At 39.4% G+C, this 22,103-nt stretch overlaps 3 protein-coding genes across 6 annotated transcripts in view; 1 reads left to right on the top strand and 2 right to left on the bottom strand.

The window, feature by feature from the left end:
* Positions 1-282: 282 nt before the first annotated feature.
* Positions 283-5,602, bottom strand: qng1 (Q-nucleotide N-glycosylase 1). The gene is made up of 7 exons (XM_085294614.1): positions 5,554-5,602; positions 4,567-4,757; positions 2,988-3,138; positions 2,157-2,269; positions 1,572-1,715; positions 742-937; positions 283-662 (listed from the first exon to the last, which is right to left on the bottom strand). The coding sequence occupies exons 2-7, from the start codon at positions 4,747-4,749 to the stop codon at positions 433-435; spliced, it is 1,017 nt and encodes a 338-aa protein (XP_085150740.1). The 5' UTR covers positions 4,750-4,757; positions 5,554-5,602; the 3' UTR covers positions 283-432.
* A 1,573-nt stretch (positions 5,603-7,175) lies between these two features.
* Positions 7,176-21,073, bottom strand: hnrnpk (heterogeneous nuclear ribonucleoprotein K). 4 transcript variants are annotated; one of them, XM_085294609.1, is made up of 17 exons: positions 20,990-21,073; positions 20,078-20,151; positions 19,804-19,957; positions 19,358-19,455; positions 18,977-19,033; positions 17,918-17,961; positions 16,287-16,359; positions 15,745-15,858; positions 15,431-15,559; positions 14,802-15,130; positions 13,070-13,117; positions 11,745-11,784; positions 10,604-10,619; positions 10,150-10,182; positions 9,975-10,042; positions 9,315-9,484; positions 7,176-8,059 (listed from the first exon to the last, which is right to left on the bottom strand). In XM_085294609.1, exons 3-17 carry the CDS (start codon positions 19,859-19,861, stop codon positions 8,029-8,031), a joined length of 1,308 nt encoding a protein of 435 aa, XP_085150735.1. In that variant the 5' UTR covers positions 19,862-19,957; positions 20,078-20,151; positions 20,990-21,073; the 3' UTR covers positions 7,176-8,028. The 4 variants fall into 4 exon arrangements, with proteins under 4 accessions (XP_085150735.1, XP_085150737.1, XP_085150739.1 ...); XM_085294611.1 differs by having other exon boundaries at positions 19,804-19,867; XM_085294612.1 differs by lacking the exon at positions 7,176-8,059 and adding an exon at positions 8,091-8,308.
* Positions 21,069-22,103, top strand: part of rmi1 (RMI1, RecQ mediated genome instability 1, homolog (S. cerevisiae)) — a 14,720-nt gene continuing 13,685 nt past the window's right edge. The window contains exon 1 of the mRNA XM_085294608.1: positions 21,069-21,421. The gene's annotated coding sequence lies outside the window, so the exon portion shown is untranslated. The remainder of the gene's footprint in view (positions 21,422-22,103) is intronic.

Below are 22,103 nucleotides of genomic sequence, written 5' to 3'. Positions count from 1 at the left end.
AGAAGATCTGCATGGAGGAATGGGCCAAAATACCAGCTACTGTGTGTGCAAACCTGGTAAAGACCTATAGTAAACGTTTGACCTCTGTTATTGCCAACAAAGGTTATGTTACAAAGTATTGAGTTGTATTTTTGTTATTGACCAAATACTTATTTTCCACCCTGATTTACGAATAAATTCTTTACAAATCCTACCATGTGGATTCATGGATTTTTTTTTTCCACATTCTGTCTCTCACAGTTGAAGTGTACCTCTGGTGCAAATTACTGACCTCTGTCATCATTTTAGGTGGGGGAACTTGCACAATCGGTGGCTGACTAAATACTTTTTTGCCCCACTGTATACCTGGCACAGTGATGTGCTTGGCTTCAGCCCAGCGAGCGGCAGACTGAGAAGTGCAGCCTCCTGTATGTACGGCTGCCAGCCAGCTCATCAATAGTAAATACAGCGTGTGTGGTGTATGGGAATGTGGGCCATCTCTTTGTGGTGCTGCTTGGCGTAAGGCCACAGGTAAAAGTCGATGATAACCGAGTTCACACTGCAGGGTTGTCCATCTCTCTCCTGCACCAGCTTGTGGAGACGGTCTTTGATCAGCTCCACGCACCAAATGGAACAACCTCGGATCTCTACTTCTCTCCGGTCTCCTGAAGACAGAAGCTCACCTGAAAGCAATTATATCTCGTGATTTGAAATATTATCTTCAGTAAGAGAAACAAGTGCATAGACACACTACTGTCTCACCGTTCTTCAACGCCTGCATCAGCGTATCAGAGTATCGTAGAGCTCCTAAGTAGACAAGCGCCTGAGGAACCCTGTAGTCAGCAAACATGGTGAGCCAATCCATGTTAATGATGTCACCCTGTCCTCTGGCCGCCATGAGGCCCCAGTAATCTGCCACAAGAATCTGGGCTCGCTTGTAGAATGAAATCCTTTTACCCTTACGCAACCAAGAAAGTGACAAAATATCAACATCGTATTTGTCCTTAGGCCACAAATATTTATAATTTGGCAGGTGTTCTTACACAAATATAAAATTAAAGAAATAACGTCAAAGAGTATAATGCTCTCCTCTGACTGTGTAATAAACTGACAGCATCAGTGTTGCTGCACTGTATTTGACCAGGAGGTGGAACTCTCACATCACAATTTATTTTAAATTCTCCAAATGCATATATTTGATCACATATATTTCATATATGCATTTAATATGTATTATGCATTGTGCATAATCTATAAAGCAATATACAGGCTGTATCATTAGGCTGAAAACTCAAAGTATCTGCACAGTTATGTATTTATGCTCCGTACTAATAAAAAGATCAGTTTTCCAAATATTTGGGGAAATTACAGTTTTATGCTTGCTCACTGTGACCTATTCAACCATAAGTGATTGTATTAGTATCTAAAAACCTGTAAATAAGTTAATCATTCCAACCCTTTCCTCTTGTACCAACTTGACATTTCTGAAAAGCCAAACTAGTGCAGCAAATAGAGGGCGTCTCTTTTATTTTTTGCACATTCCCAATTAGAAGAGGTTCCTAATTTGTACAATGATCCTGCTAAACTCTCACCTCATATGTAGCCTCATCCCTGTACGAGGGGATCTTCTGCACAATGAGCTCCACCATCTTCTGGGCGTCGTTTCCGGCTTGGCTGATAAAACTGCGGAAGCTTCCACCATGTTCCAGCAGCACACGGCCGCCTTCTGTCAGCACCTTGTTAAAAAGATTCAGCAGGTGGCTTCTTTAAATGTAACAGGCAGAAAGCGCCACAATTTAAATTTGTGTTTATAAATGTAACAAAACTAACAGACTCAATAATTAATTGAACCATAAAATCACTTTTCTTGCTTAATATCAAAATAAAATTTGACATTTCATACAAAGAAAGGCAGAAAAATGTGCCAAATATGAATATATGTACCATGATGTTGAATAGAGGAATGTAAAACCTTGTTTATTTCTAAAAGAAAAAGTCACTGTTGCTTTAAAAAGCACTCCTTTCATTTTGTAAATGCTGAGACTGCCCTGACTGAAAAGACAGCTTTTAGATTTAAAGAAAGTAAAAAAGCAAAGTAAAATCAAAACTGAAGCATTACTGAAATCCATATATTGACCAATTGAATCATTATTTGAATATCGTATTAATATCAGAACCTGGTGACGCTCCCGCAGCATCGGCATGGGTGTTTCATTGTCTGACCGAAGGACACGTCCCAACTCCTCCACGTTCATCTGAGAGAAATACTTTGGATCAGTAATAGGTACACCTGTGGAGTGTGGAGAAGAGAAGGTGCTAGGTGGATTAATCTTAAAACAGGAGCTACCCTCGGTGTGCAATAATAAGAATATAACTTGACAGTGGCCATTGCTCACAATAGACTCAAAATACATAATTTGCTCTGATCTCACGCTGTCAACCCCCCACCCCGAGATTCACACTGGAGCCAAACTACCTGTGCTTTTCTGAGAAAATCTCTTGTAATTATAAAGGCCATGGCGACCACACACTGAGAGCTATTCCATATGAGACATAATTGATTCATATCCGGAGTCATTCATGCTAATTATAAATGATGCACAGGCACATGCAGAGCTACAAGCAATTTCCCAGCAGTCGTAGTTCAAATAAAGGGCACAAACACGATAATGGGTAATAACAAAACTGCACAGAATAGAGGGACAATCAAAATATACATTTTGTTCTCCAGAGACTAGGATTAAAACACCTAAAATTATGTATGAAGTAAAGGTAAGAGCATGGTTGTAACTTTGCTGCAAACAGTCACAGCGGCAAACAATTTATAAATCTGACATTTCCATCCTTCATGTTTATGCTCATCAAGGATTGTTACATTTCTGGCTTTCTATGTATAATGCTGAAGAGTCTTTACCTTAAAATAGAAAGTGCTGTGAGTTGCCTACTGCTATTTTCTATAAGTCTGTATAATATAGTAACTAAGTGGATGTACAGGTATGTACTCTTACCTTCTTCCATGGCTCTGGTGATGGCAGCACACAGGGTCATGTAGCCTGTGTATGTGGTGCCTTTATAAGTCACCTCACATTGCTGGGTTTCTTCCTCTGGCCAAAAGGAAAAGTTCATGGTGTCTACTACAAATACCCAGTTCAATGCCTGCAGTGGTAAATTGCACAAATTATTAAGAAAGTATACAAAAAAAAGGAAAGAAAAGTGAATATACTGTAACACACTGTCCAAAAGAGACAGGGTTTCTCCACTGAGGTTTTAAAAATTTGTATTAAATTAGTGTTTTAGTCAATATTTTAAAAACCTGTACCCATACAAAATACAATCAAAGACCACTGCAGCTACTGTCTTTTTGATTAATTCTGGATGTCAGTAGATACAATCATTTCATAAATCCTTCATTGTGTCCAGACAACAGTTGAAAACCTTAGTACTTTATATTTATGGTAATATAAAACAGAGTAAAGCAACACATATTCACAATCTCACCACCTGATTAGCTGCAACTATTAAATAAACCCCCCTTAAAACCTTTTTTCTTTTCTTTTTTAAATTTCACAATAATAACCACTAAGTTATTATGGCTAGGTACAAGGACCGGACTTAAATGAAGTGAAAAAGCAGCCAATGCCCAAAGACAGCTTAAAAGGGAATGTCTCAAGAGCACTTCAAAAATTATAAGAAAATATGGCTCCCTGGAAGCAAAATATAAAGAAATGAGGGGTGACTCAAGACTTCGGCATAGCACTATAGTCAGGGCTGCACATAAGTGGTCCGCAGGTGCGCATTCGCCTTCAAAATAAAAAAAACGCGCACCAGATAAGAAGTTGCAACGCGCGTTTGCGTACATAAGATTTTCTGGAGGAGGACAGACGTTTGTTTAGAACTCTTAAAAATGTCGAAGAAGCTCCTTTAAGCAATTACTTTGGTTTTCCTCCACCTCCAACGAAATGTCAGAAGGAGTCCGAACCGCAAAAGAAGCGCGTATTCTCGGAAAAGTGGTTGCAGGAGGTGAGCTGGCTTCAAACAAATGATGAACACACAGAGATGTGGTGCAGAATATGCCGTGAAAATCCCACTCTAGCGGAAAAAAACAGTGCCTTTTATATGGACGCAAACGCGCATTGCAACTTCTTATCTGGTGCGCGTCTTTTATTTTGACAGTGAATGCGCACCTGCGGACCACTTATGTGCACCCCTGACTATAGCAGATATAATGCTTGGTCTAACTTATATATAGGTATAACCAAGGGAAAAACTAGGGAACACACGGAGGTCGACATCTGGAGGGAAAACTGATGAACCGCCAAAGACAGAGACAGTAGATAGGGATATTCAGGACTGATAGAAAACCAGAAACTGGTGGAAAAAAAATGATGAAAATGATGGAAGAAAATCTTCTGAAAGGTTTTCAGAAGGACTGAAGAACTATTGCTTAAAACCATTTTAAAACATTGCAAGAAACTCTGGCTCCTTGGAAGCAAAACATAAAGAAATGAAGGATGGCTCAGCACTTTTGCACAATACTGTATACTATGAAGAATCTTTTCATAGCCTGGGTACTAGTACACTCCCCTGGTCAGATGTGGGTGCTGGGGCCAATGGATTTGCTTTCTTCCAGCCACTGGCTGTCAGCTCGTCACTGTGTTGGAGACCGTAAAGCATCTCCGCCACCTTCTGCACTCCTTCATCCTCGACAAACACATCCCGACTCTGCTCTGCTATGAACTGGCCAGACTCTCCTGGTAACAGAGGCTCCATGATGGAGACTGTAAGGAGCAGAAATTAAAACAAGCATGCATAGTATGAATGCACTCCTCTGTGGAAATAAGAAGAGTCCACGAATGTAAGTGTGGGGATAAACACAACTATCTTTAATATATGCAAAGACTAGAGCTGATGAAACATGTATGGATTGAGTAAGTCCTTTACAAACTAAAGATTCATTATTTGAAATAATAAAAATAATGACCAAAAAATGGATGCAGATTATAAAAAAAGAACAAAAATCGTCTAATAACATTCTCCACAATGAAGTGCTTTGGGCCAACATTTAAAAGAAACGTGGATTTATTTTGAAGGTTCAGGTATTCATCCTGTGTAAGCACTTCAAACATAAAAGCGACGCATGTCTGACCGACGTCACTCCTATTCCTTTTCCCTAAAAGAAGACAATTATACCCCTCCAGGAGTTCTCAAGTATCTGATGACTGTGCGTTAATGTTCGCAGTGACGCACAGCTCCGGTTGCCTGCTGAATGAACCCCATTTTCTACTCCTCTCCTCAGTGAACATGATTTGCCTCTCACTTATATGTTTCATTCATTTTTAAGGCTTAATTATTTGTTATGCAGGCCAATTTTACGCCATCGCGTTTATTTGAGAAACCTGTAGGTGCAAAGTGCAACTACCGGAGCACGCACGCGGTCTCTGGAGTTTCACGACCATTAAGGACATTTCTGAGCGTATACAGTCATCGTCATTAAATAATAAAAACTGTGTTCTAATATAAACGCAGTGGGCAGCAGTACTTTTTTTTATTCCTGTGCAAGCTATTGCTACTCACCGACGAAAGCACGACACCCGCGCTCTACTGTTCCCACTACCTGGTTTCCAGCTATTGACCAATCAGAGCCTCGCTTGTGGCCTTAGCTGGTTAGTGAACCAATCACAAGAAGCTAAGAGAGGAAACAACAAAGCAACGTCCGTTCCAACTGCCTGCTGGTGTAAAAATGTCTCAAATATGGTGGCATAAATCTCATGGTTTGAGGGGATTTGAGGTAAATGACTGTAATAACACCACATGAGGACGATCTGGTGAGCCAATAAGAATTAACTTCTCTATTTGTTTTTTAAGAAAAGGAAAGAAAAAAATATAAATCAATAGATTTATTTCTGCTGGCTGAGTATGATCAACACAAAATTATTAAGTAAAAATTTTAATAACAAAACAATCTGAGTAATTATTCAGTCAAACTTTTATACATTTACTCCGAGAGTCTATTGTGAGTGTATTTTGCTTTTCTTGAACTCACCGGAAAATATTTGAATTTATTTTCTTTTTATTTATTTATTTTTAGGGGGGGGGACTCATATTAAAGAAAGTGAAATAAATTCCACTCTCTTTCAGTTCTAAGGTTTTACACGTCTGAATATAAAATGTGGTTCTTGCTGGGTGTTAAAATGAGGTAAATACAGCCTCAGATGAACAACAACACATGCCATATTACATCGTGGTGTTATCTAACGGAAACTAACCCAAAATGTAGTCAGTGTGTGAAAAACTAAGCACACTCTTACTGCTTCTGTATGAAAAATGAAGTTGTGGCCAGGTGATGGTGAGCAAATGTGTTTATCATCAGCAGGTGCGAGCACCTCTACAAAAGCACAAGTTATAGTAGTGTATTTGTCTGGAGCATTCTGGTGTGCGTTAACAAATTGCCAAAGAAGAAAGACATCAGCAATGATCTTAGAGAAGCAACTGATGCTTCTCTAAGATCAGTCTGACAAGGGTTAAAAGGTCATTTCCAAACATTATAGTTACCCATATTCCCAGGAATACAAGTTCCTGTGAAATGCTCAGATGCTCAAAAAACCCCAAGAGATACATCTCAGACATTACAGTCCTCCATCAGTGTTGACGTTCATGACAACACAATTAGGAAAAGACTGAACAAATATGACTTGTTTGGAACGGTTGCCAGGTTTGAAGAAAGCCTCTTCTCTCTAAAAACATGACAGCGTGGTTTCTGTTTGCAAAGTTTTATCTGAAAAAACCACATCCAACACTTCTGGAGCACCGTCCAAGAGAACTGTGTATAAACGAATACACAGAAATCTCAATAAAATGAACCCAATGTGTAAGGAAGATTGGGCCAAAATTCCTCCACAACATCATCAGACTGACAGTTGTACAGAAAATGGTTCTACAGAAGAACAGGGTCTACAATTTGAATGTTTTGTTAAATAATGAGTGTGATATGTCATGTTGTTCATCTGAGGTTGCACTCACATACTCACTCTTCAATCACATGCCTGCAGTATTGTTGGGCCTTTATCATACAATATAAAGTGCCTTTAAGCAACTGTTGTTGTTTGGCAGTATATTAATAAAACAGCATTTAACTAAAAACACTTAGAAACTGATATAGACCAGAAATGTGAATTAATAAAAACAGAAGTTCAAGATTTAGTAAAAAGTGGCATCATCTTTATTCATCTTGTAATTTGAAAATGGGGAGTCTACAGCATGGGCACATGGAGAGCAGGAAACTGCAGGGACAATGAGGTTCAATATCCTTTTTTCCCCCCCCCCCCTCTTCTCCTTCCAACGTTCTAATAAAATGCCAACAAATTTCTAGCTACATTTTTCCCCATTTGTGAGGAAAAAAAAAAATCAAAAAAAAAAAAATCAAAGATTTCAGCTGTTTCATCAGACAACTGCTATATTCACACAAATCCCAACATAAACATCCCAAAAATCCAGTCTGAAAGGGTTAAGTCCCCCACAGCTCTCGAAAATAAAATAAAAAGAATAAGCTTACGTTCTGCATGTTGCACAGAGTGGTAATGTAGTACAACTGGGTGCGAAGGAACCAATATAGACTACAGAAAGCACACCAAACCCACACACGCTGACATGTGCTTACATGTACGCACAAAAGATAGATTTCCACCAAGTCACAAACACACACGCGTCATTAAAAAACAAAAAACAAAACCACAAAGCCATCCAAAAAATAAAGGTTATGTTTATTTCTGTGAAAAGTCTGAAGGATAATTTGTTATCTGTGTTAGAAAAAAGCAAGTGTGTATCTGATAAACTAATGGATTACACTCTTAAAAATGCAGAACATCTACATTTTCTCTTATGCACAGGAATGTTGGACATTTATTTCATTAAAAAATACAAAAATAAGATTAAGAAAAAACCAAAAGACACCCACAATCCAGAATAGTCTGAAGGTGATGTGCTGGGAAGGGCAGAAAGGTTGAGGAAGGAGGGGCAATCTCATTCTTCTTCACTTTGAGCCTCCTTGGTCTACAGCAAATGACCAGAGTACTGCTTCACACTGAAATAAAAAGAGTGAGAAAATAAACAACACACACAGGGGGGGGGGGGGGGGGGACGTTGCACATTGCAAGCCAATGGAATTGTAAATATGAGTGGGAGCATGAATGTGGAGTGGAAAGAGACAGCAAATAGGAGAGGCAGAGGAAAGAGAGGATGAAGATGTGACTGAAGTGCCTGAAAGAGAATGAGGAAGACGAGGAAAATAGCAGGGTGTGGTTAGCCCTTGTGTCTAAGCAGGTGCAGCACACTGAAAGGGAGGAAGGAGAGAAAGGAAGAGGGAGGAAGGGTTAGTTAGCATGGCAACACTACCCTACTCAAGAGAAAGGGCGGCAGGTCTACAGCTGTATTAGCATTCGGGCAGTAGCATCAACAAGGAAGTAGTGTGTATTATACGTGCCTACTGGTTGCCAAGGGAGACAGAAGAGGAGGAGCCTGTGCTATTTGGCAGACTGTGATTTGTTGTCGGTTGCTCTAACTAAAAACAACAAAATCACTAGTCTTCCACACAGCAGCAGCCAGGGGAAGAATCAATCCACTCCCTGCTTCACAGTGAAACGGCTCTGATGGCAAACGGACTGTTTTCTTTTTTCTGCTTTTTTTTTTTTTCATAATAATTTAACAATCATATTTCAGGGGACAGATGTGACAGTCAACGAAATATGCCTATCACATCAACCCTTAAAACAAAAACAAAACAAAAATAAACATGTTACGTGATATGTACAACAGCTGTTAAAGCTTGTCTGTTCCGTCACAGCCATTTCATGTAAGAGGAAGGTTTGTACTAGTTGCACGTTGCATGGGAAGGAAGGAAGGGGGTTAGTGAAGAAAAGACAGCAGGCAACAGAATTTCAGAAACCCAACGAAAAGTGGACTAACAGAATGTAATTTCAATATAACATATTTACAACCTCAACCAAACCTTTCCCCTATTAATGTGAGGTTCAATGAATTGAGGGAAAGTTAATCTTTCACACATGAGCAGCTCTTCTCAGCATAAGTAAACAAGAATGCACTTTCTGAGAGGGTTGCATTATACTTTTAATGATGCAACCCTCACTCATGAGAGGTCAGTTGACCACTGAACAGTTTGACTGAGGTTTTCTAAAAGTTCAAAACTAACATTACAAGTTACTGAGCCTTATAAACACAACTTGAAGATATAACTACCACCAGCATGCTAGACCAAGAATTTCTAAATCGAAAACAGGATAAAAGTCACTGGAATATACCGAGCCCATGTCAGGACTTGCCTGTTCTGTAGGAGGTATTGGGCATTCTGGATCTGATCCTGGGTGCCAGAAATGGTAATGATTCGGTCCTCAGAACCTTCCAGAGGTTCATCAATCTTGATGGAGGCCCCAGACTCATGGCGGATCTGTTTGATCCGCTGGCCTCCCTTACCAATGATAGAGCCAGCCAACTGTACAGAGTAAAAAAAAAAAAGAAAAGAAAAAAAAAAAAAGAGGGGTGGTGAACAGGGGGCGGGCAAAATGTTAAATTATTTTAGGTTCTGTGACTAAAGGTGCGTGTAGGTTGACAAATCCAAATTGGAGACACAAAACACAGAAAAGCTTTACTCAGGAAAAAAAAAAAAAAATCAATGAAAATACATCTTGAAATTATTTTAGGTAGTGGTTAGTTCTTTAATAAAACCAATAAATGGACCTTAAATGACTTGTCTACTGTGGATATTCTGTTGGCAAATTTTAGCTGCTGCACACCTAACAGCAACTCTCACACACACAAAAAATTAAATGCCACTTAAATGTCATAATGATAATGACAGAGTGCAGATAACATGCTTGGATTGCAATGTACAGTTCCAATCTTTATAATATGGGGCACAGTAGACAAATAAAACAGATCTTCCTTAGGTGTAAGTTTACAGTTCTATATTGTCATTCACTCACATCTTTAGGGATCGTCACTTGTGTGGTAATGACAGGGCCACCCATGTCGTTATAGGAGCCACGACCACCTGATGGCAAGAAGAAGAGGAAAGGTAAGAAAAGGGGGAAGAAAAAAGAAAGAAAGAAAAAAGCAATCTTTTCTAATCACGTTGACTGATGAAGTGTAGAGGCTCACCTGACTGGTAGCTATCCCATGAGGAACTGTTATCTGAGCAGAAGAGGAAACAAAAAGAACACTCAGTGATCACCACCAAGACAGGCCAACAGTTGTTCAAATGACCCCCCTTGATACTAAACTTAAACCCATAAGTGGGTACATATGGCAAAGAAATCAAGAAATGTGTTAAATCATATTTAAATCTCTACCTAATCCTTAACATTTGCTGGAAACATGTTTAAAATCAAATGTCATTGCAAACAAATTTCTTTAAAATTCACAATACAGATTTAAATTAATATCCCAAATTCATTAGCTGCAATATCCTTTTAGCCCATTTATATTTGTAACATATGAGAAAATTGTCACCACACTAAATTATTAAGAATTCTCCAACCTGTACTGTTGATTAAGACGTTAACAGCATTGTAACCACATCCTCGTCACGCAATACAGGATGTTTAGCACTTACCATATCCTCCGCCACTCTGTAAGAAACACACAGAAACACAGACCGGTTACATACAGCACAATGAAGTCCTTTCATCTTTACATCCCACAGATCGTACGCAAAAATGCACAGATGCTGAAGCTGCAGCATCCATGGAGTAGACTAAACTAAAAGCCACCCAGTATTTCATCCATAATACAGACTCCTCCTCCTTCTCTCCCTCCCTCCATCCCCCCTCCCCATCTCTCCTTGCATCTCCATCAGCCCCCATTTTCAGCTGCTATTCAGCTGCTGCTGTCACCAGGGCAACAAGCAATTCAAATAGCTGTTGCTGAGCAACGGCAGGCAGTATCCTGCCAGCTCTCAGAGAGGGAGAGGGAGAATGAGGGAGAGAGACCTTCCAGTCTGTCAACAAAGCATTATTAGTGCTTAGCAACCAACCACGGCCACCCCCTACCTCCCTACCCTTCCAACATCCTCCCTCACTTTACAGGAAAAACAGGCTGGCCGTGAAAAGTACACAGTAAGAGGGTAATTATAGCTGATTATTATGGGGTGTCTCCGGCTGTGGTGATTACGGTCATTTGGTGGGATGGTTTACACCATGCAAAAGCTAGCTTGGATCCATGGCTCATTTGAGTGTATGCACATTCATTTGCACGAGTGACGACGTAATGTCAACTAGAATTACCACCTTGTTATTTTATCCTTCCGCCAACCAATCAAATTTCAATTTACATCCTGCCCAGCCCTGCCCTTCTGTATGTAAAGTTATCACTTAACCATTTAATACTCTTTGGCATTTATGATCAGTTCCATGGTTACACACTTACACAATATATAATGAACTGTTTCAAACTATTTTTGATCTTTGGCCGCCAAAATGAAACCAGTTCATACTCTAGTTCAAACAAACTTGTGCCAAATTTTAAGAAATTCGCCTCAGACAGACGTACAGAAAGAAAACCTAGAAAAAAATCCCTCTGGTTATGGCAGTTGATCACATGCTGACTTGATAAACCATTATTGTCATGACAGGATAATGGGACAATCACAGCATATTGTGTGGCGACAGGACCAACAAGTATGCTAGGTTGTGGACGCTGGCACCCAATGAGATGCTAGTACCAGAGCCGCATGCATTTAGCAAAGGGTCACTAACCATGCTATCGCTGTAGCGATCCGGTCTGCCTCTTCTGTCACTGGTGATGGAAGGGAGGGGTGGGCAGAAACACAGAGAGAGGGAGATGTGGGTTGGGGTGGAAAGAAATAGAAAAAGCTTAGAAAAATGCTTGACAACATTCCAAAGAAAATTTCTGGTCCAGGTCAAACTGCACACACACGCTGAGCAAGATTACAGTATAAACACATTTCCTCTCAGCCATCTTCCCACACAGTAACAGGAACAGCTCTGACAGTGTTATGGTGAGAGGAGTGACAGGTGGTGGTGATGATGATCAGAGCCAAGGGCTGCTGAATTTCCCCCCCCTACACGACTGAGCTAAAATAAAGAAGACTGAAGAAACACATTTGGATGTACTTTGTACTTTTTCTTTTCTTAAGAACATACATGCACAGATGTTAATGTTGTGATAAAAGTCTCATCATAACTTAATATCATGTAGTGCTTTTGCTACACTCTTTCCCCACGTTTTGTTAATAATAAAAAAGTCTTAGAGATATCATCAACAAGGCTACTGTCAGGGTATCATAATAGCTTTGTTCTTGTTTTGTCATCGCAGAGCTTACATTTTAGAATTTTTAATAGCCCCGCCCATAGTTTGACACCCAACATAATTTGCTTGAATTGGTTTACTTCAGGTTGGATTTAAGAGTCCAAAATGAAGCAAAATTATACATCTCTATATATTAAAAATATTTTTAAATCAAAAGCTGGCATTGAAAGCATACCTCTTAGCAGGGGCTGTAAGTGACAAGCATCACATCAGCACATGACCCTCACACACCACCACAAAATAACTATCTAATGAGTAGCACAATGAATGTGTTACCATCACAAGAAAGAGCTTGTCATACAGTGTTGCTCTACTGTCCTACAAAGCACTCCAAATAGATGGGCTGAACATGTGAATGAAGGTTAGGGTACTAAAAAAAAACAAACTGTAGTATTTAGTAGTTAGCAATACAAAAGAAGAGTAAATCTTTTAGTTTCTCAAAAATGAGCAGAAAAATGTGTAGAGCAGAGGAAACATGTGGGGATACCTTAACAATTAATTTTCATAAACTCCAGACAAATTGTCCATTTCATTTGTGAATGTAAATTTAGGCTTTCAGCAGCAGCGAATCACTCCAAACACAGACCGATGGGCAAAATCCCACTGGCGTTAACATGAAGTGAATTACAGAACATCTACTTATAATGTGACAAATGCAGGTAATACAAACCAACTGAAAATCAGAATGTCAAAGTATCCCTGTTGAGATTAGTTAGGAGGTTTAGTCAAAGGTTTAGGGGCAGAAACTTACTTTGACCTCTCATCTGAGCCGCGGTACGAGTCATAGTAACGATCATCTCTGTGGGCAAGATGGAGATGGGGGTCGGCAAAAACAAATAAACGCACAAAAAAAAAAAAAAAAAAAAGATACAAACACACCCAGACAATGATGAGCACATACACTTAATGAAATGATAGCCACTCAATAACATACAGAATACTGGACTTAGTTCGTCTTACACAAGACAACTGGACCAAGTTGACCCTAAACAGAACGCATCTGAATGGAAAGAAGGCACCTGAAGAGATTAAGCTCTGTATATGGACATGTAGGAAAATGAGCAAGTGCTCTTGAATATAGAGTTGCTGTTTTTTTAACCTATCAAACTCAAGAAGCGCTAAACAGGAGTGAAAGGACTCAACTTCGAACTCAAATTTTATATAGAGATTGAAAATGTGACGTCATTCAGGGGTAAAACCGCAAAGGATTCTGGGAACTCGTCGCAAGAGGTACTAGCGCACGCAGGCTTTCAATTGAAATTACATTACACAGCGATAAAAAGAAACACAAAAATGTCAAGAAGCTGTTGTATTATTAACTGCAATAGCCGGTCGCATGACAGCCACGGGAAGCCGACGGGTAAAGAGATCGTTTTTTTTTTTGTTTTTTTTTTTAAATCGGATTACGTCGTTGAAGAGAAATTGTTTGAGCCATGTTTCCGAAGTAACAAAGAGGCGACAGATGGCCTGGATTGCAGCCATTCAAAGACCAAATATAACGTCCCAGAACACTCCAGCTCACATGTTAGTCTGCCCCAAGAATTTCCACAAAGGTCAGTGTTTTGTAGTAGTTAATACGTCATTTTCATAACATAATTGGTGATATAGGTTACAAGCAAGTCTGGCGCTGAACAGAAACTGTCGCACTATGCTCCTTTGTTTATTGTATCACTAATTGCCCAGGACGATTACAGCATACAATATTATTGTCACTGCTACATTTCTGTAATGCGAATCAGAAATTATTTCCACTACTATTTAATTATTGTTGAGCTTAAAGTCCTATTAATAAACAGTTAACGAATGTGTATTTATGAAGACGATTTGTGAGACTGGTAAACTTATGATACGTACGATGGTCTTTCGTTCTACACGGTGCATTTCAAGGTCCTGTACCCATCCGTCAGTAAACTGTACCTGGGCTTGTTGCAGTGACCTGAAGTTACTAAACTTCATGAGTGTATGCACTCACTCCAAGAACTGTGTAATTATAAATATGAGCGTGGTGAAAGTTGGGCAGCACACTAATATATTTTGTCCACTCTGTGTGCTCGTAAGGGTCTGACCCTTTCACTCCTTTGATTTTTTCCTCATATCTTTTCTTTGACTTTTCATCAAGTCTGTCTTTGTACGGACCGGCATTGTTCTCCTTCGTTTTGTACATAACTTTTTTGGGGGACAAAGAAAGAAGGCATCGGAACCGGAGAATGAACGTTTTGCGATGCTGCAAATGCTTGCGTTTGATGCATTGCTTTGCCACGAGTATCCAGCATGCAATGCGCGAAAGTCACATGGTCAGTCAATCTCTATAGTCATTAAGCTCTATAGTATTAAGCAAATCAGTGAATGCTTACAAGATGGGCAATGTATTCTTATTATAACAAACTCACTTAAGTGGGAATCCCTTGGGACAAGACTGATTTGTGCACAAGAAAAAGCAAAGCAGGGGAGCAAACTGCATGTTATCTGTGCTCATCTCTTACCCTCTGTGTGGGTGTCCCATTGGCATGTTGCGTCCACGGCTACTCCCTCTACCAACCCTACTCGGATGTGGTGGGGGAGGACCTCGGCGGGGGCTCATTTCATCGTAATCTCGACGTGACGGAGGCATGGGTCCCCTTCCCCCTCTACTTGAAGGCATTCGGTCAAAGCTGCGCTCTCCATGGCTGGACCGGCTACCGCGCATTGGGAAACCTCCCATTGGTCTGCGTCCACCCCCTCTCTCCTCAAACATCATGGTAAAACCACCGTATTCATACGTCTCGTCGTAGAAGTTGGGGTCATAGGGCTGTGTACGGCCCTTTATGGGAGCCTGAAACAGGGAAACAGAACATTCAGGCCTGCCCAGAGCGTCAATTTAATTTACAAGAAAATAGAGGGATCATGCGCAACAATATTATTATTTATGTATTATTTATTATTATATGGTTTAAGTTCTGTGAAATTATCATGGATTTCATATTGAATTAAAACTCCCAACCAAACCTAAGGCAAAAAAAACAACAACAAACAAACAAAAAAAAAAAAATTCCCATAGATCAGCAATTTTCAATATATAAATAGCTGCAAAGATAAATACATAAATGAACTACTCCAGAATAGATAACCTTACTTCAGATATGAGCTCCAGCATAGTCTTGATACACTCCACCACTCTCTCCGTTTTACCACCAACCAGAACTACACGGTCTGTCGACTGGGGACAACACTCCTGAAACAGCTTGATGCTGGTCTTTGTGTTCTGGAGACAAATACAGACACACACATGAATGGACAAAGAAAACAGATGCTCATTTAACAAAATCCCAAGGCTGTCCATTTATTAGGGAAAGACAGATGAACAAAAGATGGCATTTAAATCAAGTCTAAGAATAATATAAAATTTACAAACATAACAAAAACAAATCTCCATTTTTTTGAAGATACCTCACGCAGCTCCTTGATCTTGGCTCCCTTCACTCCAATGATAGAACCGGCCAGGCTTTGGTGGATCAGCAGACGGAGCTCACAGTCAAAATCCATCCCATTGTACTGCTGGTACTGCACGGGACATTTAACATATTCAAACCATAATACAAATTTTATACATCGTTACCTCATACACCTGATTGCCAATGGGAACACATGAGCATATTCAACCTGAAATGTAGCTTAAGACTCTTAGAGGGAAAATTCTAATATTTATTCTTTAAAAAACAAAACAAAAAAACCAATTAATGGTAGATAGAGGCACATAGAAACAGTGTTATACATAGTCACATCAGACTGCCGACACATGCAATCAGAAAGCCTTTAAACCAGTGAAGTTTGACCTTAAAAACCACATACTGGCAAACACGCTCACACCTACAACAAGCATATGAAATTTTCAAAGCAACTCACATTTGCAACAACTAGTTTTGCAATAACTTAAAATCAGAGGGGGAAAAATAAATAATTAAATAAAACGGGGGTATAAAAGTGCTCACCTCTTCCAATGTTGGAATAATCTTCAGCAGGATTTCTCCAACAGTTTCAATGTCTGCACTGATGCTCAGGATGCTTCAGAATTCATCCATGCGTAACAATTAGAGGGTGGGGTTGGGGTGCCGGCAAGGCATCCCAGGAGGAAGGGAACAACATTTTAGATTATAGAATTCATACCATCCCCCTTTTTGCCATAGAAAAAACTGTCAAACACCAAATAATGATTCAATGAGACTAACACAGCTAAATTAAATATTTGCGTCCAGTTTTTTTTTTGGTTTTCTAAACTTTACATGTTAGGTCAAGGTTGTTTTTTTAACCTCTGTAACTGGCAAAAAGCTGGCACCCAAACAATGCAATGAAAAGGAAAGTCTTTGTCCAGAGAAGGAAAGCAAAGAGACAAAATTAAAAGGACCCAAAGAAAAGTGACTGCATTTGGTGACCACTGAAGAGGGGAGACAAGGGAGGTTTGAGGAGGAACTGGCAGGAATGAGCACCAATGGTGCCAAAGAGAACTCTAAAATCTTAAAGCAGAGTTTGGTGGATGCAAACCACAAACATTTTGACCACAAAGACCCCAAAATGCGCAAAACAGTACGTTTAAAATCGCAGAGGAAAATCAAATAAATAACCCCATCGCTTTTTTTTTTTTTTAAATTACACGCAACTTTTTTTTTCTTTTTTTTTTTAAATAAATAAATAGTTTGGACAGTCAATTTGTAGTTAAAATGTTGGTGTCCACACCCACCTAGTGACAGTACAATAAACACTAGTTACTGAGGAGGAAAACTTAAGCACAGTTTTTACATGGGAGCAGAATGTTGGCAGTTGAAGAGTAAAAGAGCAGATTACACCATGGTAAATGAGGTCTGCCACCACTCGAGTTTGCTTTGTTTGCTTTTTAAGGGGATGGAGGAAGCAATAAATATAAAACCAAAGAATGCAAAAATGAGCAGGACAGAGATATCCTGTATTTTCAATGGCTTCAGCAGTCAACCAAGTTCAGATAAAGCAGAAGACAGGAAAGGAAAAAAAAAAAAAAAAAAAAAAAAAAAAAAAACCACAACACTTGAATCTCAGCTTGCCTTTTGCATTTCAGAATGGATGGACTACTGTAGTTTATCAATATAAAAGAAGGGCTTCATAAGGAAGGAATGAGATGATGAAGCAAGTGAGGACATGAAACTAACAAAAATTAAAAATAACACCAGTATATCCACTCTGAAAGGGGGAGGGAAGTGAAAACACGAAAGATAAAGAGGATAGATGATCAACTTAAAAACAAACAAACAAACAAACAAAAGAGGAACCACAAAAACACACGGACATATTGCACAGATTATAGCAAAGATTTAAAAAGATAGTGGCAGAAAAACCCTGACAACACCAGCCTAAGTTTAAATGCTGACGTGACTTTAAAAATGGCATATAAAAGGTTGTTCACATGGCTTTTACTGGATCAACAGGCAGATTTGGACATGAAGGTATTTAGGCATTTTGACTCAGGCTAATATATTGTATGAACAGGTAGTTTAAAAATACAGTGACTGGACAGAGGCAGGATGACTATTCATCTCTTCTTGTTTATTTGACCTGTAGTCAGGCAGTGAGAGGGAGGAGCTTAGGGACATACCGCTCAGGCCCACTGCTGTCTGGGACTGACACACTGGCTTTGTACTGGGCGTGGCATGGGCAGGGGCCAGGGCCATTCGAGCACAGATGTCAATCAAGTAAGGCGCCCATTTAAGGACAGGGCACGATTATGGGCAGGGCCAACCAGGGTGTCAGGTGGGCGGGCGCAGGAGGGGCCATCCAGAACATGGGCAACAGAGGAGGAAGTGGGCAAAAAAGTAAACAGTAAAATAATAAACAAGGGGAGAGGGAAGAGGGAAGAGGAATACATTTTTAATATACAGGCTCTACACTGTTCAAATGTTACTTTAATTTGATTCTCTCAGAGATTGGTTTGTCAAAGAGAGAAAAGGAGGAAAAGTGACATTGGAAAATGGGTAATGGCATATCATTATCATGAAGAGTTCAATGTTGGGGAATAAACCAGAGACAGTGAGAAAAGAGGGGGACAACAAATTGCTGAGGGCTAGAGAAAGTCAATGAAACTCAATGAATTAACAACTGGCCTGTTTGTCTAAACACAAAAAAGAAGGGAAAAAAAAAAAAAAGTTAGCTTGAGCAGCAGGTGACCTTACAAACTCAGCACTGTGCTCATAAATTTAAATTAACAGGAGCACCAGTGTTTCCACATCAGCAGTGTGACAATAAATTATCATTGTGAAGAAACAAATGGACATGAAATTGGGCCTTTGTGCCTAGGGATAGTTTAGCTTAGATGATTACATAATGTTTATGTGAGAAGAAAAACAAAACAAAAAACAAAGATAAACACAACCCCAACTGGTTTGTCAGAGGACCTAATGAACAGGAGGCTTAGAAACTTTGCCTTGTTTACATGTAAGAAAATACAAAAGCTAAATATTTAAATATATTTGAATAGCTATTACTGTAAAAAAAAAAAAAAAAATTTTAAACAAAAACTGCTGTCCCATAAGAGAGGCTAGTCAGGTTTTAGAGGCCAGTGGAAAGAGAGAAGGAGAGAGATAGAAAAACTATAGAATAAAAAATTAAAATCCTAAACAAAATTAAAATTCAGGCTGCATAGAATAGATGTACTCACGTCTGTACGCAGGGCTTTGATGTTTTTGCCACCCTTCCCAATTACAGCTCCTGCATTCTAAAAACACAAAGAACAGATAAGAAGAGTAAATATTAATTATGGTGCTGCAATTAAAAGACATTACAATTAAATGTGAGGAGAAGTACTTTATGAATATAATGAAGCCTGGAAATTAATTATTCAAAAGGCATAAATGTAATGAGGTGAACAGAAAGAAAACCATGAAAAATACATTTAAAAAACAAAAACAAAAAACAAAATGGTCTAAGTAGGAGACATTGTCAGTCTTACTGAAGGGCTACCCACAAGAATGAGACAAAAATATAAATAATCACATAAGGATTCAACATGAAATGTGAAATGAAAGAGAAGCTGATTTACTTTGCTCTGCAGGAGGATGCGAAGCTCAACCATCTCATCCGAGTTCCTGGAGCGCTTGAATGATTTCTGCTCATCTGCATCCTCAGCGGGGCGCTTACCTGGCAAAAGGAGATAAAAACACAGCATGACAACACTGCGCCAGCGTGCACGTGCACACACACGCTTCAACAAGATAAATTAACTATTCAGTCGAAAGAGAAAAGTGATTTCAAACTGTTCTCCCATTATAAGCTAAACATATACAAATCTCCCTCTGCACATCTAAGAAAGAAAAGACTTCTTTTAATACACAAACACAATTTTAAACATAGACCAGTGAATATTTAGATCCCTTACTGTAACATAAAAAAGCAATTACTTTAATCTCCAAATACACAGATTTGCCAACCGTGTCCAAAATCTGATGTATTTAAACAACATGCAAAACTTTAAAATAAGGTTTTTACCGTTAGTCTCTGTGTTGCTGAATGAAGCCTCTTCTTGCTGATCAATATCTGTCTCCATCGTCTTCTAACAGAAGAATAGAAGAGCCAAACACCTCGATCAGAGATAGAGATGGTAGCAATTGGGAGGGAGAAGCAGAAAACTGGCCCCTGTGAGCTGAGGTTTTTTGTTATCATTGTAAGAGCAAGAAAAAAAATGAAGAAATTAGACAAATCATCTGAGTAAAGTAGATCGCAGGACTGACATGGAAGAAACTGGCCGATCCCAGAGACTCACCGATATTTATTAGGAGAACAAGGGCGTGTTGAGAGGCGGAACTACCGGAGCAAGAACCAAACAACTCCTGCGACCTGAAAGAGAGGGAGAGGCTAATTTAAAATACTGAAATGATGGCATATAAATAGAGAGCGCGAGAAGACAGTTCGGTAAACACCAATGATGGGTTTAAATTCTTATATTTTATCTGAAGTGACCGATAATCAACTAAGACCACTGTTATCAGAATGAACACCGTTGCTAAATGTTATCAGCTGTAATGTGATCACGCACGGGGTTTGTCTGGCTGAAGAGAGGAGAAACCGCGACAGCTTTATAATCAGGAGTTAAATAGTTAACACTAACATAATGGCAGACCAAAAAATAACTTATTGCTAAAAACAACAAGGCGAGGGTTGTTTTTTTTTTTAAAATATAAGTAATATATACTATATTAACCAATAGCAGCCAAAAGATAGTGAACTGGTGACCAAATCGAAAGTAAGCTGGTCCGGTTAAAGCTAACATAGGGACCGTTGCCTAAGGTGCGGTTAGCCGTCGGCGGAGCTAGCCAGCCCGCAGTGAAACGCTTCGAGTTCTTGCGCTCACATTGGAATTTAAAACTTCCCTACTACTCTGCACCACTTAGCGCTTCAAATGCGAACAGTAACGCGACACGGATCTAACGTGAACGAGTTGCTAAAATATAACCAATCGATCAATACAAAGAGTACACTAAGTCGCGCACGCTAGCAGCTAGCTACTTTCGCCATGTTGCCTTAATTTCGGTTCAGCACAAACGCAGCCAAGCAGAGCGGGTTGCACCAAACAAGCAACACAGTGAGCAAACAAACATTAAAGGCGTAGTTCTCATTATAGTAGCCGTGCAGTTCAACAACAAAAAGCACAAATATATATCTTCAAAACACAAACCTGCAGCAAACACCTCGCTAGTTGCCTCTTCCTTCTCCACCGAACCTGGAAATAAAATGATAAGACGACTCACCGTGTGCTGATTGGCTGAACGGAGAGCGACTCAAGCAGGCGATAAATCCGATTGGCTACAACGAACGCCAATCACGAGAACCGAGGCGGTACATACCAGTCTGTTTCCGGACATGGATCGACTGTTAACTGTGGCCCTTCTAGTTATTCCAGTTTAGAAAGATGCAATTTGCAAGGCTAATGGTCACGTTTTTCCGACACGAGTGTTTGGTTTAAGGCCTTCTGTTGTGAGTAGGGACCTCTGCTGCTGGATGCTTGTGTTCAGGTTTGTTATATAAGTAGGCTGGGTTAATCAACTTTGGCGCCTTTCTACCTACTTGTGCAATACTTGATGGACGAGTCTGCCCCCGTGCTTCTCAGGTAACATATACATACCAGCTAAATGGTTATAAACACTTTTATTTGGTAAAGTTTTTCTTACCCGATATCCCTTTCATGCTCTCCAACAGCAGGGCTGGACAATGTTGGGAAAAATATATAATTTTTCTGATATTTTCGCAGTCCCGATTTGATTTGAAATGCATATTCTCAAAGCTGAATTTCATTTGTTTTTCATACTTTACGTTTAAAAGCACAACTGCATGAAATACCTGCAAGACATAAACATAATTTTTGTAAGGTAATGATAATGATAAAGACATCCGAAATATTTGTCGTAATTGAACTGTTTTCATTGGCGATTTCAATTTAAAATTAATAAACCGTTCAGTCCTGCAACATCTGTTTACGTCTGCTTAAGATCATGTACAGGGACAGTGTGGTTACCTTGTTCAAATAACCCAAGAAAACAATCAGATACAATAATATTATGTTCTTGTTATAAAACAGTCTTTTCTAAATGGTCCCAGTGGTTTGAGGGCTTTACAAAGAGACTAGTGTGCAAAAAAGCTCATCCTGCAATCTAGTGAGGGTTAACATTCAACACTTTACCTTGAATTATTATTAATTTTTTGCCCATTTGGAGTACTCACTTAGAAAACAAAATAAGATAAACTGCAAGGCTAAATTTATTCTAAGAGGCTTCATTTAAAAACGAACATGT

Source organism: Mchenga conophoros, linkage group LG12 (genome assembly GCF_057382185.1).
Source record: "Mchenga conophoros isolate Kocher_MC1m ecotype Shallow Benthic linkage group LG12, M_conophoros_male_GT1.1, whole genome shotgun sequence".
Classification (NCBI taxonomy): domain Eukaryota; kingdom Metazoa; phylum Chordata; class Actinopteri; order Cichliformes; family Cichlidae; genus Mchenga; species Mchenga conophoros.
Note: the sequence above shows the minus strand (reverse complement) of the source record. Positions and strands in the feature narration are given on the sequence as shown.